At 37.1% G+C, this 17813-nt stretch overlaps 1 protein-coding gene across 2 annotated transcripts; it reads left to right on the top strand.

Moving 5' to 3' along the window:
- Window positions 1-3071: 3071 nt before the first annotated feature.
- LOC120727969 lies at window positions 3072-9935 on the top strand. Of its 2 annotated transcripts, XM_040022588.1 has the most exons (6): window positions 3076-3234; window positions 4538-4873; window positions 5465-5506; window positions 8076-8174; window positions 8394-8434; window positions 9304-9935. In XM_040022588.1, exons 1-6 carry the CDS (start codon window positions 3195-3197, stop codon window positions 9454-9456), a joined length of 711 nt encoding a protein of 236 aa, XP_039878522.1. In that variant the 5' UTR covers window positions 3076-3194; the 3' UTR covers window positions 9457-9935. The 2 variants fall into 2 exon arrangements, 1 of the variants encoding a protein (XP_039878522.1); XR_005694615.1 differs by having other exon boundaries at window positions 3072-3234; window positions 8029-8434.
- Window positions 9936-17813: the final 7878 nt, after the last annotated feature.

The raw sequence follows: 17813 nt of genomic DNA, 5'->3' as shown, positions 1-17813 counted from the left end.
GAGTGACGTTGTTATTTTTACACACACACACACACACACACACACACACACACACACACACACACACACACACACACACACACACACACACACACACACACAGACATAAGACCTATAAATAAACTACGCAGGCAGACGCAGAGTGCCGATCTCAGGAGTTGCTGCCCACGCGTGTAAAAACGACTGCAGTCTTTGTGTTTTCTAACTCAGGTGTCTTAGCTGAAGAATTACAGGGTGATCTAAAGAAATCCCCTGTCATTTAGTTTTCTTTTAATTAATCATTAAGTTTTGCATGGTTGATGAAACATTTTAATGGTAAACTGTTTTAATATATTTCTTATATAGTTTTAAATATATTGTTATTATATTCTGTTTCTTATGTATATTGTTATTTTCTGTGGTTCTCGTTCTCGTTTTTCTGCCGAGAAATGGTTAACTTGTTGTTGAATATCCAATGAAATATCCACCCCTGTACTTGGCTTTTCATTCCACTGAAATATACCTTAGAAACTAGTCTTAAAAACAAGGTTTAAAATAGATTTAGAAAACGTATTTAAAGAAACTAAATGTTAATGTCATTTGCTCTGTTTGTCAAACCGGTTCCTGCTTGGAGCTGATGCAGCAACGATGTTACTTTTTTAAAAATGTGAATGATAATGAGAGAAATAGCACTGCATAGATGTTGACACACTGACGTCTCTAAATATTAAGCAACACATCCTCATTTCACATGCAACGCTCTGCTGTAAAACACACATTACCTCCCATTGCTCTCATGTAGACACACAAAAATGACAAAGATGATATTTTCTTTGTTCACAGCTTCTATCATTTCGACATCAAACAACACTTCGCAACTTTTTCAACATCAGTATTTCTGTTTTCAGTCTCCACAACAACAACAACACAGAATTTGAACTTCCGTGACTCAACCATGACAGAGAGTCATTCATCGGGCTCAGGTAGGTAGGTGTGATGCGAGCGTGGATCCATCCACGTGTTTATCAAAGCAACTTGTCCCTGTCCTCCTTCAAAGTAAAGTAAGAAATTGTGAATTCAGCTGAACTAATTTGAACAAGTTATGACTTTTCACATAAAGTGAATTAATTGTACACAAAAATATTTCAACAACATATTACAGGGTACATATTAACTATTGATTGTTCATCATTTCTACAGCACTGCACGGCGGAAACTTTGGTCAAGTCAATAGAGGAATTCCCACTTATAGAATAATGGAAGGAGAAAACAGAGTTAAATGCAAATTTTCTTACTCTGGAACCAACAAGTTCTTCTGTAAGGGAAAATGTGAAAAACAAATATCCTAACTGCAACAACAGAGAACACAGCTAAAAATGGCAGATACAGCATTCAGTATTTAAAAAAATGTATTCTGTCATCTGATATTCTGTATGTGAGGATCGCACAACTGAAAAAGTCTGACATGGGACCATACATGGGTCATTTGAGACAGACTGCAGGCTATAATATCTGTACACAATAACCTCACTAATATTTGGTAGGATTGAGGTCAGGGTCATTTGAGAAGCGTGATGTTAGCTTGCTTTTTTCCAAAACTTGTTTTGAATTGTGTTGGGGATCACGGTCCTGAAGCTTCACCCCAGTTTAATTTGAGCTGTTGATTTGGGTGAAGCTGAAATATTTGGATGTAGTCATTTGTCTTCATTATTCCATCCACTTTGTGCGATGTACAGTACCACAGCAAAACAGCCCCAGACCATGATGCTACTTGGCAAAGTGCTGACACATCCAAATAACTTTTACTTACATACAGTTATTTGAACTGATAATCGTGGAATCTGCAGTTGTTTAGAAATAGTTCCAAGAGATCTTCCCAGTTTGTCTAAATATACATTTCTCCTTCTTGGATGGTTAAAAAAAATAAAGTCAGTGTAAGTATATATTTGAGCCTGTATGTATACTTTTGATGTTGTGTAGAAAATCCAGAATAAATTCAAACTTGTTTACCCGGTTCCATTTTCTTTCTTTCCTGTATGAAGGCAGTAATTTCTTTTCTCAGATTTAACTGGATATTCTGTTCATGTCCAATGATTCCAAATAACTGCCCAAATTGCCCAAACTGCCCATCTAAGTACCCAGATATGTTTCAGTATGGCTGCCGAGTAAAAGGGCTTTCCCCTGGAGAAACCTCTGCAATTTGAATGTAAATACTGATCCATAAGAACTCTGTGGACTAAAAGTTCCTGCCACAAAGTTGTGCTATTGAGTAAATGAGGAAAATTCTCAAGCAGACGTGTCACAAAAGAAGAAGTGTCCTTATTCTTACCTGCTGCACGCAGTTAAATCAGATTTTTTGTAGCAGAGGTTTCTAAGGGTAAGCCAACACATGTTGCTTAAAGTTCTGTTAAAAAATAAAAGTAGTGTAATTTGCACAGCTCCACAGTGTCGGCCTAATCTCTGGTTGGTATGGGCAGAAGTCAAGAGGCTGCTGCTGGTAGTGTTGCAGTTGTGGGAAGGTTGGCCTACTTGCTTAAGTCATGGTTTTAATGTCACAGCCTGTCTTAGTATTCGTCTTGACCACATGCATGCCTGTCTGCCTGCGGTGCACCGTCATCTCAAACTAGCAATAAGTTTTGCAATAAGGAGATTTATATCTTGAACAAACAAAGACTTTCATTAAAACTATATCAGAGGTACTTTTCTCTGTGCAGAACCCTTTGCTTCTAAGAAATGTTTGACTGAATTGAAATCCATTAGTGCTGAACAGTATAAATATCAGAATTTTATATCCTACAGCACAGTTAAGGAACTGTGTGTTGAGACTCACAGAAATCCAGCTGAGTACGGCTTTAGAATAACTTTGATTGTAGAGTAAAAACAGTTGCTAGGCAGTGTTTGCAGTTTGATGGGTTTGTGTTCATTGTTTGACCCAATGAAACTACAATACTGCCATCCAGTAAATTCATACATGTAATTTAATTAAACCCAAACAGCTTGTGTCAGTAGAAACTAAATAAAGCTAAGTAACCCAAAAGGATAAATAAATGGATTCTGTAGGACCACGTTTTTTAAATGAAGAAGGGAAGAGTGTGTATCTGTGTGTGATGTGTTTGAAGGAGAAGTGTCATCATTTTAAAAAACCCAAAAAACACAAGTTCCTGTTTGTGAGTGAAAAAGGAAGAGAAGCAGCATGAACCCACCAAAGCCTCGATATGAAAGTCTGTCAAGCTTTACTCTGTTTCATCTTCCTCAGTGAGTAAATTAACCTCACATTTCTCTCATTTCTCTGTTCTCGCCATCGCTGGCCTTTATCTTTGTTTTTTAGGAGATCGTCTGTAAGTTTTGTTCCTCATAAACAGTTTTGTCTGCATACTGTTTCATCACTCACACGTTTTTTTTCAATGTGGTGTTTAAAGTTGAAAACATCCTCCTGAGATCCAGAAGAAAAAATGTTTTGATATTTCGATTTTAAAAAATGTAAGCATTGCAAATTTCTTTTCAGAATCATTATTTATCTATTTATTTATTATTTTCTGTCCCTTGAAGTGGAGATCAGGTCTTATTTGATCACACGATGATATGATCCTATGAATCCTATGAAGGGAAACATCTTTCCAAGGCAGCCTTGTTGAATTCTGTTTAATTTTTCTTCTTGTTATTTCTCTGGACTGCCCAATCTTGAAGAACCTGTCTCAACTCATTGAATTGGCTATAAATACGAACCGGTAGACTCAGATCCTAATCTCTCTAAGGCCACAGATATGTTGAAGAATGTTATTGTTCCAGAATGTTTTCACCTTTAATGCTAACTTCAGAAATAACCATCTCCCTCTTATTTGTGTACTGATTTTGTTTTCTAAAACCTGGTTGTCTGTTTTCTTTTTGGCGTAATGAGAGGACCACCTGTTCTGTAGTTGCAGGCAGCTTTGTTCTGTTTTCATATTTCATCCTGAAAATAAGTTCAAGCCAGTTGCAGCAAGGTTAAAAATGAAATGATAAAGACAAGAGGTACACAGTTTAATGCACTTTTAGCATATATATTATGAATAATGTAAATTGGTCATTAAAATTAAAGTGGACTTAAACAGTATTTTTAAATAACTAAATGCTACAAGTATTTTACAGAACTTCAAAGTTTTTTGAATGACTCACCATTTAGACCTTGTTTTTTAAGTCAATGTGTCAACAATTCTTTCAAGCTAAAAAGGAACAGCACAGCCTCGTGGTGACAAACTGAAAACTTTACAACATGTGTTAAACAACAATTTCAAAAACCTCATCTGACAGACAAATACACAAAAAGCAAATAAAGAAGTCATCACAAACAAAACTAAGCCTGTAACTAAGCTTTCGAGCTTAGCCTGACGCTGATGTCTTTTTGCAGCTGTAGGGAAGAATTGGAAGACTTCTGTTCACAAATTCAAAAGTAAAAGTAGAGATTTTAGGTGAAATTGAATTAAAACTAATTTCAACTATTTTGTTTTAAATAATTGCATCTTTTCAATTTAGTTTAAAATATTTATTCAGACTGCAGGTAACTGTTCATATTTTCTAGACCTGCAGGATGGAAACACTGGACTTGCCAACGCTGAAACTCTCGTCTATGAAGGAGTGGAAGGAGGAAACATCACAGTCGAATGCAAATTTCGGATCCCTGGAAGAAAGACATTGTTCTGCAAAGATAAATGTGAAAAAGAAAACGTTCTCATTGAAACAGCTGATTACACAGCCCAGAGCGGGAGATACAGCATTAAATATGAAAAAAATTATTTCTCAAAGGATATCGTGCACGTGAGCATCACACAGCTGAAAAAGTCTGACTCAGGATGGTACAGATGCACACTGGACACAACTTTACAACCATGTGATTTCAAGATCTTTGTCAAAGAAGGTGAGTCTCTACTAAAAAATCTTCTTCATGTTTCTGAACCAACATTTACTTCTCAGTAGTAGCTTGTTTTCTATTTAAATAAACTCCATATGTTATTACTTGCATGCAGACAAACAAACAAGGAAAAAATCAGACAAAAGACTTGCTTGTTCACAGCTTCAATCATTTCAGCATCAAACACAACTTTCTTCAACATCAGTATTTCTGTTTTCAGGCTCTACAAAAACAGGAAAGAATTTGAACTTCCATGTCACAACCACAATGCAGTGAAACTAGTCTTAAAAACGAGGATTAAAATAGATTTACAAAATATATTTAAACAAACTAAATTTAAACATTGTTTTCTCAGCATTTTTAAAATATCTGTGATAATAAGAGATGCATGGATGTTGACACACTGAAGTCTCTGAATGTTAAGCATCACATCCTCATTTCACATGCAAAACACACATTAACCCCCATTACTCTCATGCAAAAAGTCTTCAAGCCGGAATCTTATAGTTTTGATTGCTTCTGTGTTTGCAGCTTTAATCACGTCACCATCAAACAACACTTCACGACCTTTTCCAATATCACTATTTCTCTTTTCAGTCTCCATGACAACAACAAGAACAACAACAATACCTGACTCAGGTACGTCATGTGTGCATGTCTGTGTGAATGGAGTGTGCATCCATACATATGTCTGTCAAAGAACCTCATCCATGTTCATGAACGAAACATCAACAGCTGTGTAAGCACCGGTCTGATTTATTACTGAAAATGCAGAAATGGTAAACGGTATTTATATAGCGCTTTACTAGTCCCTAAGGATTTACACATTCAGTCATTCACACACTGGTGATGGCAGCTACATTGTAGCCACAGCCACCCTAGGGCGCAGAGAGGCAAGGCTGCCGAACCCTGGCATCACCGGGCCCTCTGACCACCACCAGTAGGGTGAAGTGTCTTGCCCAGGGGCACATTAATAAGAGAAGTGACACAACGACCGAGACTGTCCGAGCCGGGGCTCGAACCGCCAACCTTCCGATTACAAGGCGATCGCCCCACAGAAATACACAACTTTGTTAGAAGTAACAGAAAACGAAAGTATTGGCACTAAAACAGAATTATCAAAGTAAAAATACAATTTATTTCATAAACGGGGACATTATATTTTTTGGATTTTAACTTTAACGTCTGTTAACTGTAAAATGGACTTGCTTCTAATTTTCTAGGATATATCATTGTGGGATTAAATTACATTTCGTAACATTAAGCTGAAACTATAGAAGAAGAAAAGTTATGACATAGATGTAATGAAGTGAACAGCACGACAGTTAAATGAAATGTCAACGGCTTTGAGGGACTTTCTCAGAGCATCACTACATGTGGTCTTGATAAAAGATAAAAATAAATTCTATCTATAATTATACACGTTTCACTACAACAGTCACAGACAAAGGAAAAGCTCAAGTGAGTGAGTGTGGGTCTGAGTCCTGTCAGGGCTATATGGATCTACAGCTAGAAAATGTAATCTTCTTGTATTGTGGCAATTTCTATCATGTTGTTGGTGTTGAAACAGTGACTATACTTATTTTATTTTTGGCTGTATTTTCAAGCATGAACCCAAAAGCAGAAGAGATTTTGAAGCATCATCCTGCTGATAGATAGCACCAGTTTCAAGCACAACTGCTTCTTATACACATGAAGTTTAGATACAGTTACTTATTTGGTTTCTTTCTTCTATGGTTTTGTTTTTGTTTTTGCAAAAGCTGCCTTCAGAGGAATCATATTCTCTCACAAATGTTTAGAAGGTTTTCTTTGCAGATAAAACTAAACCATATAAGTGTTATTTTATTTCACTTCAACTCATATTGATACTGTATTTGCAAAAACATAAAATAAAATGTGGTCTCTTTTTTTTTTATCTAGACTCTACTATAAAAAAATACTTTAGCTGTTTACATGGATTTACTCCTACTGAAATGCAGCACTTGATTACGCTCTGCCTCTCCTCATACATCTAGATGGGTGAGGATTCAGAACATTTATTCTGATTAGTGCTCAGTTCTAAACCATGAAAGCAAGCAAGCAATTTATTTATATAGCACTTTCAGATCAGCCACCAGCTGAACACAAAGTGCTGTACACTTGACATGCCAAACATGATACATTGAGCATGTTAAAAAAATGAGAAAAATAGTAATAATAATATAAGATAAGTAAAACATATATATATATATAAAAACACACATTTAAAACAATAAAATCAGCACATTAGATTAAAACAATAAAATCAGGGTCAGACTGTGTCATAAGCCAAAGAGTAAAAATGAGTTTTAAGACGTGTTTTAAAAGTGGACAGTGAAGGGGCCTCTCTAATGTGCTGGGAAAGATTGTTCCACAGATTAGGAGCAACAATAGAGAAGACCCTATCCCCTCTGAGCTTCCTCTTGGACCTGGGTACCTCCAGGAGCAGCTTGTCAGCTGACCTGAGAGACCTGGGGGGTGAGTAAGGATGCAGAAGCTCAGAGAGGTAAGTTGGGGCAAGACCGTTTAAACATTTAAACACAAACATGAGAATTTTAAAATGAACTCTAAGATTTACATGAAAGTGTCAAGAAAGAGCTGTTTTTGTACACCGAAAATTCACCGAACTTCAAAGATAGTATTTCAACATGAAAAATCGTTTGTGTCTACAAACATGTGTCTGACACGAAAAGTTCACGAGCTCCTGTAGGACTTTATATTTTATAGATTATTTCCTGTAATGTATTTCTGTTTCCTAGCGATAACCTTTATCGAACAAAATTCAAGACATGGAGCAGCAGTTTATTTGCTTGACGGATGATCCATACACAGAACAATAAGGTTTTTACTGAATTGTGCTCTTCCTTAAAAAGAGTAAAAGGAAAATAAATCATATTTCTTTAACAGAAGCTCTTAACCAGTAAACGTGAGGCCTCTCACTTCTACCAGTCTGCAACAGCTTATGATCAGTGTGTACAATTTACTATTTACAAAGACTGTTTATAATTACATCACTGCTAACAGCAAGGAGAGGGGAGAGGTAGTCATCCATCCAAAAACACCAACGCAGCATCAAATGCACACACACACAAATGCTACACATGTGACCAGGGATGATAGTATTTCACTTTATATTTCACCAGGATTTACCAGGAACTGTGCGTCTCCGCCTCTCTTGTCTTTCATCCAGGTTTCTCCTTGCATTTGGTTGTAAGTATAACTGTGGTGGTGGTTCTGCTGCCTGTTGCTCTGCTGCTTATCTACAGAAAATGGGCTGGTGGCTCTTTCGGTGAGTTACTTTCCAACATTATCTGCACATTTGATATTCATTAATTCAAAATATTTCTTTTGCCACTGATTGGTTGCTGACGTGCCCAGGTTACGTCACAGTTTACATCCAACAGGCAAAAGCACTCACATAACACTTTGCTGAAAATGTTTTAGACTCTGAAAAACATGCAATAATTCAGTGAATAAAGTTAATAGTAACTTTCTGTCTTTTCTACAGGTCTGAACAGCAGGAGACACTCAGAACAAGGCCAGACTGAGGTGACTCATCAGTTACTTGTTTACTCTCTTTGTCATCTTTAAAAAAAACTGCACTATTGAGCTGGAAAGAAACAAAAGATCAGGATTTCCAATTTATGTTTATGTGCTGATCTAATGGGAAACTTTTAAGTAACATTGCACTTCAGCATGTGCCTAACATGCATTAACATTATACTACACTAAAAAACTTTTTGTTTGTAATTTGAACATTAATAATCCAAAAGAATCATCACCTGATTTTTGAAATCCCGCTCAGTTTATCTCGGTCTTTTATGCCGTGCAGCTTAGTGTTTTAGTCACAATGTTGCTGTTTCCATCAACCCAAGTACGACAGCAACCACACACTACAAGAAAGTAACATATTTAGTAGTTTCAGAAGCAGATGTGTTTTTTCTGGATATGTATGAAACTAAACTCAAGATAAAAACAGAGAAGTTAAGACTTCACTGTTTTTCACTGCTTACATGTTTGGTTGTATAAATATTTGTCCTCCACAGGGGGCAGCAGTGATCAGCTTTCATTCAAATAGTGACATTTTCCATCGTATACTTTTACATTTGAAATAGATTTTTTTTTGTCTGGTTGGTAAAACAAAAGCAGCGTTTCAATGACTCTGCTGTGTTACAATAAATTCATTTTATGAAGCTGAGCAAACTGAAAAACTGCTAATAAATAAATAAATAAATAACTCCACTTACACCACTTCTCTTTATACTAAGCAAGTATAAAACACACAGCTTCTGTTTCCATCCTGACATTAAAGACCTGTAGTACGTCATCAGCTTTAGGTCTGTTGTGTCACTGCTATTGTTGTGTTTCTGTCTTTTCTTCTCAGTTCAGTTAATTTATTGTTTTGTTTTTTTCCCCAGATTAGTCTCAGTGAACTCTATCATCCAGTCTCCTCATGTGAAGACTCGATCTACCAAAGCCTCAATATGGCGAGCAGAGATCACGACCAAATCTACTCTACACTCAGACACAATCAGCAGTTTTCAGACATGAGCTCCTGTCAGACTGAATGACTGCATGAAACATGGCAATAGTACTTCTATTGTTTACGTTACCAGGCTCATTGACGTGGATTTTGTCGTCAGACTTTGAGCTCAAGGTTTTGTGCAGACGTCCACGTGCCTGCCAACTTTTAATGATGGCAGATATGAGTCATTTGCATTGGACAGGAAACTCCTCTACAGTGCACCAACTATGAGTTCAAGGAAATGTAACGGAGTAGTGTCAGAGACTATCTTGGTTTATTTTCCTACACTTGATTTATTCCTAGTTTTTTAAGGATGTACCTGCAGCCTTAGCATGCATTCAAAAATGTTTTGTATTTAAAATCTGTGTAACTTTCCTCCAGATAGTAAAACATAAACATAATGGACAAATCTGAACCTCAGGGGAGTGACTTTATACTCTCTAATATCAAAAAGGACAAAGATATTGAAAATGAAATAACATAAAATAAAACCTGTAATATCATGAAAATTTTGGATGTAATTCATTTGCCTTTTTTTCCCACCTGTCCTAATTGGTTCTTTTGCCATCAGAATTGTTGTCTAAAGGCAAAGAAAGAAGTCCAACGGATTTACTTTACCAAATGGACCATCCCAGCCTTGCCGTATTGGTCTATTTGATTCACCTTTGCTTTAATTGATTATTTTAGTTTATTTTCACTTGCTAAACACGGGACAGACTTTACTGAGCTACCTGCCAGAGAGCAGCAGGTAAGCGCATAGCCCCTCCTGATAGTAATTCGTTTGCACTATTCATTGGTTCCGGGATTCTGGAGCCTCGCGTGTCCCACAGGGTGAGAGGTGGACAGGTCACTAGACTGTCTCACGTGAAAGTCTTCTGACTATAATAAAAGTCTTACGAGTCCCACAAAGAGAGGAACATCTGATCACCCTAACTGTGAAGCTCAGGCTAAGCATTCACTTGATAGACAGTCTTTCTTTTCTTTTCTTTTCTTTTCTGTGTATGACGTCAGTTAGAGGGGATATTTTAGATGTTGCAATCTTTGACACACAGCTCAGGAAGCTCCACCCACCTGCCGTTACAAACTCATGTTTACAAGCCAATCAGGAGAAAGCTGACTTAAATGAAGGCTGGTCTTAACGGAGGGGTGAGCTGAAAGAGGATGGAGGAGGAACTGAGGGAAGCAGTAGTTCACTGTCAGACAATTATTTAAAAGAAATTGTCATTGAAGTCCATACAGTCTGTTTTGGTAGAGACAAAAAAGAACTCTGAAAACCAAAGGAATAAAGTTTTGGAGGATAATTTAAATGGAAACAGACACTTATCATGTCTTTGTGGAAAAACTGCAGACAGGAGGAGTGTTTATTTTAAGGAAGGGGCACATTAATAAGAGAAGTGACAAGTTCCTAGTTTGTAAATAGAGAAGGAAGAGAATCAGCTTGAACTCTTCGGAGCATCAGTATGAAAGTTTGTCACATTTTGTTCTGCGTCATCTTCCTCCGTAAGTAAATTTTCTTCTTCTTCATATTTAATTTTCTCTCCTCTCTGTGTTTATTTGGTTGCTTTCTTATAAATGAAAGTTGACCCCTAAATTTTGTTTCCTGTTGAACCATTTTAACCACAAACTGTTTCTGTCTTTCTCTGTTCCTGTGGTTACACATAGTGTAAGATCACTCAAATTTTGTTTCGTCCCACTGCCTTGCCCAGAAATGTTTTATCTCAGTTTTTTTCCAGTCAAATGTTTCTTCTATAATGTCTAAAAAAATTAACTTAAGGTTGCCTTTTCTCACGCAGACAGTTAAAATGCAGACTGTAGTCTTATACTAATATATCTGTATGGAAGTAAATAGTGCTGCTTCCTTCTTTCTGAATTATTCAGAGCTTGTAATGCAACAATCATTTTTCCATGACGTTTTTATTAAGCTAGTTAAAAACAACAGGGCAACACTTACGCAGCATCGTCAAATTGCCATAAACTCATAAACAAATGAAAGGTTGGTTTTCAAGAGATTAATTCTGAGTCTTTCTCAGCAGATGGTCTGTGTAAGTCTGTACAAAGTCTAATGACAAGTAAAAATGTAATTTAACTGATGTACTTTTAAATGTTGCACTCAAATAAAGTGTATAAGTATCTGTTTCCAGTTTTATTTATTTAAAATACTTTATCATTGGACTGCAGTGTTTTACATGATGGTAAGAATTGATTCTTCCTGTTTTCTACAGACCTGCAGGATGGAAACACTGGACTTGCCAACGCTGAAACTCCCGTCTATGAAGGAGTGGAAGGAGGAAACATCACAGTCGAATGCAAATTTGTGATCCTTGGAAGTAAGACATTGTTCTGCAAAGACAAATGTGAAACTGGAAACATTCTCATTGAAACAGCTGATTACACAGCCCAGAGAGGCAGATACAGCATCAAATATGAAAAAAAATTTTCTCAAAGGATATTGTGCATGCGAGCATCACACAGCTGAACAAGTCTGATTCAGGACGGTACAGCTGCAGACTGGACACAAGTTTACAACCATGTGATTTCCAGCTTGTCATCACAGGAGGTGAGTAAAGAAAATCTTCTTCATGTCCCTGAAGATGTGAAAGTCTCAATGATCACAGTTACATATCTTTCAAATAACCTACATGTGTCATATTTACACTACACGTTTAGTTTCATGAGTTGTGCTGTAAACACACATTAACACCTATTACTCACATGCAGACAGAAAACCTGCTTCAAGCAGGATTATTATTATTCTGATTGTTTCTTTGTTCACAGCTTCAGACACTCCAACACCTCATGAGCCTTTATCAACATCAACATTTCTCTTATCAGCTTCCACAACAACAACAACACATTTCAGTTCAGGAAGCTTCACACCTTCATCAACCTCTCCTGAAACACTGTCATCAGGCTCAGGTACATCATATATGCACGTGTGAATGCGTGAGTGTGAATCAGTCTCATGTTTATCAAACAACCTTCATCCATGTCCATTAATGACACATCAGCAGGAGTGGAAGAAGGAGTTTGATTTATTCCTGAAGTATAATTATAAACAGTTGCGGTGAAGAAATACACAACTCTGTTAAAAGTAAAAGGAAAAAAAAGTATTCACATTAAGAATTAATGTACCAAAAGTAAAGTACAAGAGTCATTTTATTTTAAGCTAAACTTCAAAGTTATCAAATAAAAGTAGTGCAGTATGGCACAACATCTGAATGAAGAACTCAAGAAGTTTAAACCACTGGGCATTAAAAGCTGAGTGAGAACATGCCTGACTTCATTAGAGTTTCACTACATGAGTTCTTAGTGGCAGACAAAGATGTTGTTGGTCCATCACTCAGCAGTTTCTCAGATTTCTTTCCATGAATTTATACAAGTATCAGTGTAACAGTTTGTGTGTCTTTAGTTGCATCAGTTAACCTTTATTGATTAAGAGAGTAACACTAAAACTCTGTTCTGCTGAGGTGCAGATAAGCTGCTTTGCATGATTCTGACTCTGGTTCTTGTGATCATCGTCTTATCAGCAACTTTGCTGATTTTCTACAAGAACAGGAAGGCCATTAAACCCAAAGGTGAGTCTACAATAAACACACAGCAATGTTTCATCTTTACAGCGCACATCATACCGATGCACATTAATTTCCTGGAGATTAACCCGACATTACAGTTAATCTAAACTTACGCTGCAGACCTAGTCCTCAGGTATGAACTTAACACCCACTGATCTCTGCTGCTGACAGAATAAAAACTAAAACTGACTCATGTACATTTTGTTTCAATTCTATTGTGTCTTAACGAAAAAGCTGAGATATTCAGTAAATGATCTTATAAAGTCAGTAGTGTTCCAGCCTGGCTTTAAACAGGTCAGACTATCAATTATGTTAAGTGATGTTTGTTTTATGACCTGCATTTTCAGGACCTCCTGTGGAAACAGAGTATGCCAACATTACACGGGTGAGTTTTAGGAACTGTGAGACACCTGAGTTTCATTATCGCTTTATTTGTATCCACCATCTGGTTTATTCTCCTTCTGCAGGCCAAGCAAGAAATAAGAGAGGGGCCCCCACAGAGGAAGATGGAAGTGTCTTCAATTTACACCACTGCAAAAGGCCCCCAACCAGATGGAGCTGAAAACATCGACCTCTACGACCTCACCACCTGTTCTCAGTACAAAGTAGATACAACTCGTTTCTTATTTTAAACTCTGATGTCCAAATCCAGGACAAACCAGTCTGAGTAATGAAGTAATTCATCAGTAGTCATGGATGGATATTATACTATTATTATGCCCTGTGGATATACTGTTGCATTTCTTTCTGACAGCTAATAGCAATGACTAGAAATGGCCAAATTCAATGCACAGGATTTGGGTCCAGTTTATTAGGTACAAACACTTTCGTTTTATTCACGAGACATTTGTTTACTTTTTGTTTAGATATAACTTAAAGAGCAATTCAGAAAACATGGCTGAGGGTTATGTTTTTAAAGATTTCACACTCAAAATGTGGGTATAACTTATGTGTACAAGAAAGAATGATGTCTCAGGCTGTAGCTCCATAAACCTTTATTTAATTACAAACACGTTTTTAAGGGTCTGAAGGTAGATCTCACTTTTCTTTCAGGCTGAAGACGACATGAATAAAGTTAATTATGCTGAAGTGGATTTTTCCCACATTCCTGCCACCAGCAACACATCCTGTAGTAAAACGGATGAAGTCGTCTACTCCACACCTCTGGTACATACCAGCCCTTCCAACCTCACCACAGATGCTTCACCTCCTCTGTACTCTGCAGTTAAGAAACAGTATTAATGCTGTTGATGGCACTTTACCTCTCACAAAGATCAACAAGTGATTATAATTCAGACAAAACTGAATGTTCTTTTCTGTGTATTGCAAATATTAATGTGCTTTCAATCAGTTAATCTCAGGTTAAAAATGTTTCTTTATGGTAGTTGATAGTTTAGTTTAACTTAACAGAAAACTAATCCTGTTATTCCCATTAATATTTCCATAGAAACTCTGTAGGACAGATTTAATGAAACAGTTGCATAAAGCTCTGCAAACTGACCTGTGAGTAGTACATTGCATTTAGCTGTTGGATTTCCAGATAGTAATCCTATAACCAAGCCTGTGTCTGTAATCCTGCAGCATTATTAGAGATCCCTAATTCTATTTTTTACTGTGGCTAACAGGCTGGATAGAGGTTTACCTCAAGACCATTCTGTCTCAACTCATGCTCCATAACTTTGGCCAACGGTGTGCATGGTTAATCATTTTAAAAGCATTTATTTTAATCAAATAGTAGTTTGTTTGTTTTTTACCAGACCTGAAAAAACTGATACTAAAAAGAAACAAATTAAGGAAGCTGCAAAACAAAACAAAAACAAAGAAATTGTTATTATATTATGTTATTATTCCAGTTTACTCTCACCAAAGCCATCCTGGTCCTAAACAACTTTTACCTGTGTATAAAATCACAGCAGAAATAAACTGTGACCTGCTACAAGCAGGTGGTTGACGAGCTGTCATGGTGGCTACATCCATCTTTCATATACATTCTCTAACCTCCAAGGACCTGACATCCACATATGTGGAAAATACATTTTGGGTTGTCGACACCAAAATACCCAATTTTGCTCTACAAGGGCCAGAGATCCACTTACGAGGACATTATACTGCCGCTGTTCTATCGAAATTTAAAACGAATGTCCTCTTATGTGGATCTCATTTTTCTCAGAAACAAAAATCAGGTATAAAAAAAAAAATCAGGTAATTCTTTGATTTTCCATTCATCAGGTCCCAATCAGTCTAAATAAGGCTCACATATCATTCACTCATTCGTATACTGAGAGTAACTAAATACGTATTACTATATAATCTTAATAATATTACATTATTATTTTTCTGAGATATTGCATTTGCACATATGTGTTCTTATTTAAAATTGGTTTTATATTTATGTTTTAATATGTGGGGATAGGTTAATTGGATAATCCAAATTGCCACTAGGTGTGAATGTGCGAGTGAAAGTGAGTGTGAATGGTTGTCTGCCCCTGTGTGACTGGCGACCTGTCCAGGGTGTACCCCTCCTCTCACCAGCTGGGATAGGCTCCAGCGCCCCCCGCGACCCTGACAAGGATAAGCGGAAGCGAATTGATGGATGGATTTATGTTTTATTGAACAATGTTAATGTATTTTTTACAGTGTTGCTGTAAAATAATATTTCACTAGAAGGATTATACTATTTAAATAAATAAAATGTAAGAATATTTTGATGTGTTTCAAGGAAATGAACGGTCAAAAGAAGTACATAACATGTGTTTTCTCAATAAAAATACTCCAAGTCTGGAAACACATTTCTTCAGTGTCTGCATTGAAAGGCAATTTATTCTCCGATGTAGCTGTTGGAACTACAGGACCTGTTATCATACTGTAGAACTACAATACAACACAAGTGTGTGTGTGTGTGTGTGTGTGTGTGTGTTTATCACATTTGTATGGCATGCAAGCAATGTTCCCTCTAAGCTGCGCACTGCTGGCACGGTCGTTGCGCACAGAAATTCTGCGTTGCGCACAAAAAAAATCTAACCTGAATTTAAATTAAAATTAAAACTTTAACAATTCTGTTTTGCAGTGTTAGTCAGTGAGTGACTGGCTGCTCCCATATGGGATTAGAACGATGCCACCTTATCCCATAGTCCAGCCAATAATGCCTATATATGCAGCCAGTCAAAGTCGTTGACAGGCTATGGCAGCGTCCTTATGCGCCAACACCGGTGTTTTAGCGAGCAAAGCGGCGTGGCTGATGTGGAGTGAAGCCACGTTAATGACAACGTGTACAACCATTGGAGATGTGAGCAGGACAGACAGAAAAATTGACGGAAAAAGTGTGGACTTTATACCAGTTTTTAAATTCTGTTGATAGGCCACGTAAAACCAGAGTTATGATAAAAAAAAATATGCAATGTTTGGTTTTCTTCCTGAATACTGTCGTTGTTTATATTTACTGCAGGAAGAAACGGTAAAAACAGCATTTAAAAAAAAAAAGGCTCGAAAGCGCTCCACCTGTGAGCAAAAACAAACCCCACCCCCCTGTCCCTTTCCTATTCGTCCAAAAATGTACCATGTCGACCAATCAAAAAATGATATGGCAACATGGCATCTAGTTGTTAAGAAACGGGGGGAAGTTTTAGGAGTGACTGCGGTGTTTTGAGATGTGAGAGATTTGAGACGTTTAGCGCAAATCTTGTGTAGTTAGTGTGTAGTGTAGTCAATAGTTTTATTGTGTGTGTCAGAACAATGAGGCGACTGCTGAATGTTACAGGTGTTACAGCAGTGATACATCTCCTGTTGTCAGGCCTGCAGGTATCAGACTGTTGTTCTCCTTTATCTCATAGTGGACAGAAATTATTTTTGGAGTGGCACAAATAATTTGTGTGGCATCAGATTTGATGCAGAACAGCTGATTGTTCTGTAAATAGTTTGAAATGTTTATTTAAAAATGCCTTGGCTGCATTTAAAAAAAAATAGCTGCAAAAAACTTTGTTGTTTGCCAAACTCAGTAACTTTTTTGAAGAAGTAACTATATAATTACCTGCCCAGCATTGGTCATTATATACTGTATTTTGCAGACAGAGTTACAGGACTCTCTCCCAGACCACAGACTCATACTCATAATACAAGTCAGAGCTTTATAAAAAAAAAAAAAAAAAAGAAAAGAAAGTTGTGTTTCCGAAATTGGAGTTCTACTACACAGGTCATGAACAAGATTTTTTTAAATTTTCATTGTAAGTGGGCTAAAGCAGTTAATTAAAAGTAGCCTAACATAAATGTAAAAACTGACAATGAAAACTGTCGGTTTAACCCTGCCTGGGCTGGCCTGACCTGCAAAGTTTAAGGTGTGCACTGCACAATTTACCCCACAAGGTTGTGCTGTTGAGTCAGATAAGTTCTCATGCAGAAGTGACATAGAAGAAAAGTGTTTGATTATCGCTTGTAGCTGATGTTGCACAATGTAGCAAAACAATTTAGCAGCAGACGGTAAGCCAACACATGTTGCTTCAAATTCTCTTATAATAAATGGAAATTAAAATTAGTTTAAACAACACAATTTCCATCTAATCACAGCAGAGATAGTGAAGGTAGATGAGTTTCAAAACCTTGGATAAGTCCAGTCTCCTGGAAAGAGGTTGGACTATATCCCAGTATCCCCTTGGCTTGCTACCAATACGTTGGTGTTTCTCTCTGTAGACAAGAGGGTTCCCTGAAACCTCTGGTCAGGTAATGGCCGGGCTTCTTGGAGTCCCAGGGTGGGGTGCTCCATCTGGTGACTCCCATCGTTTTGGGAGACTTCAGTGCTCATGTAGGCAATAACAATGTAACCTGGAGGGGCCCAATT

Source organism: Simochromis diagramma, unplaced genomic scaffold (genome assembly GCF_900408965.1).
Source record: "Simochromis diagramma unplaced genomic scaffold, fSimDia1.1 OVJJ01000308.1, whole genome shotgun sequence".
NCBI lineage: Eukaryota > Metazoa > Chordata > Actinopteri > Cichliformes > Cichlidae > Simochromis > Simochromis diagramma.
The sequence above is the reverse complement of the archived record's forward strand: the minus strand, read 5'-3'. Positions and strand labels throughout refer to the sequence as shown.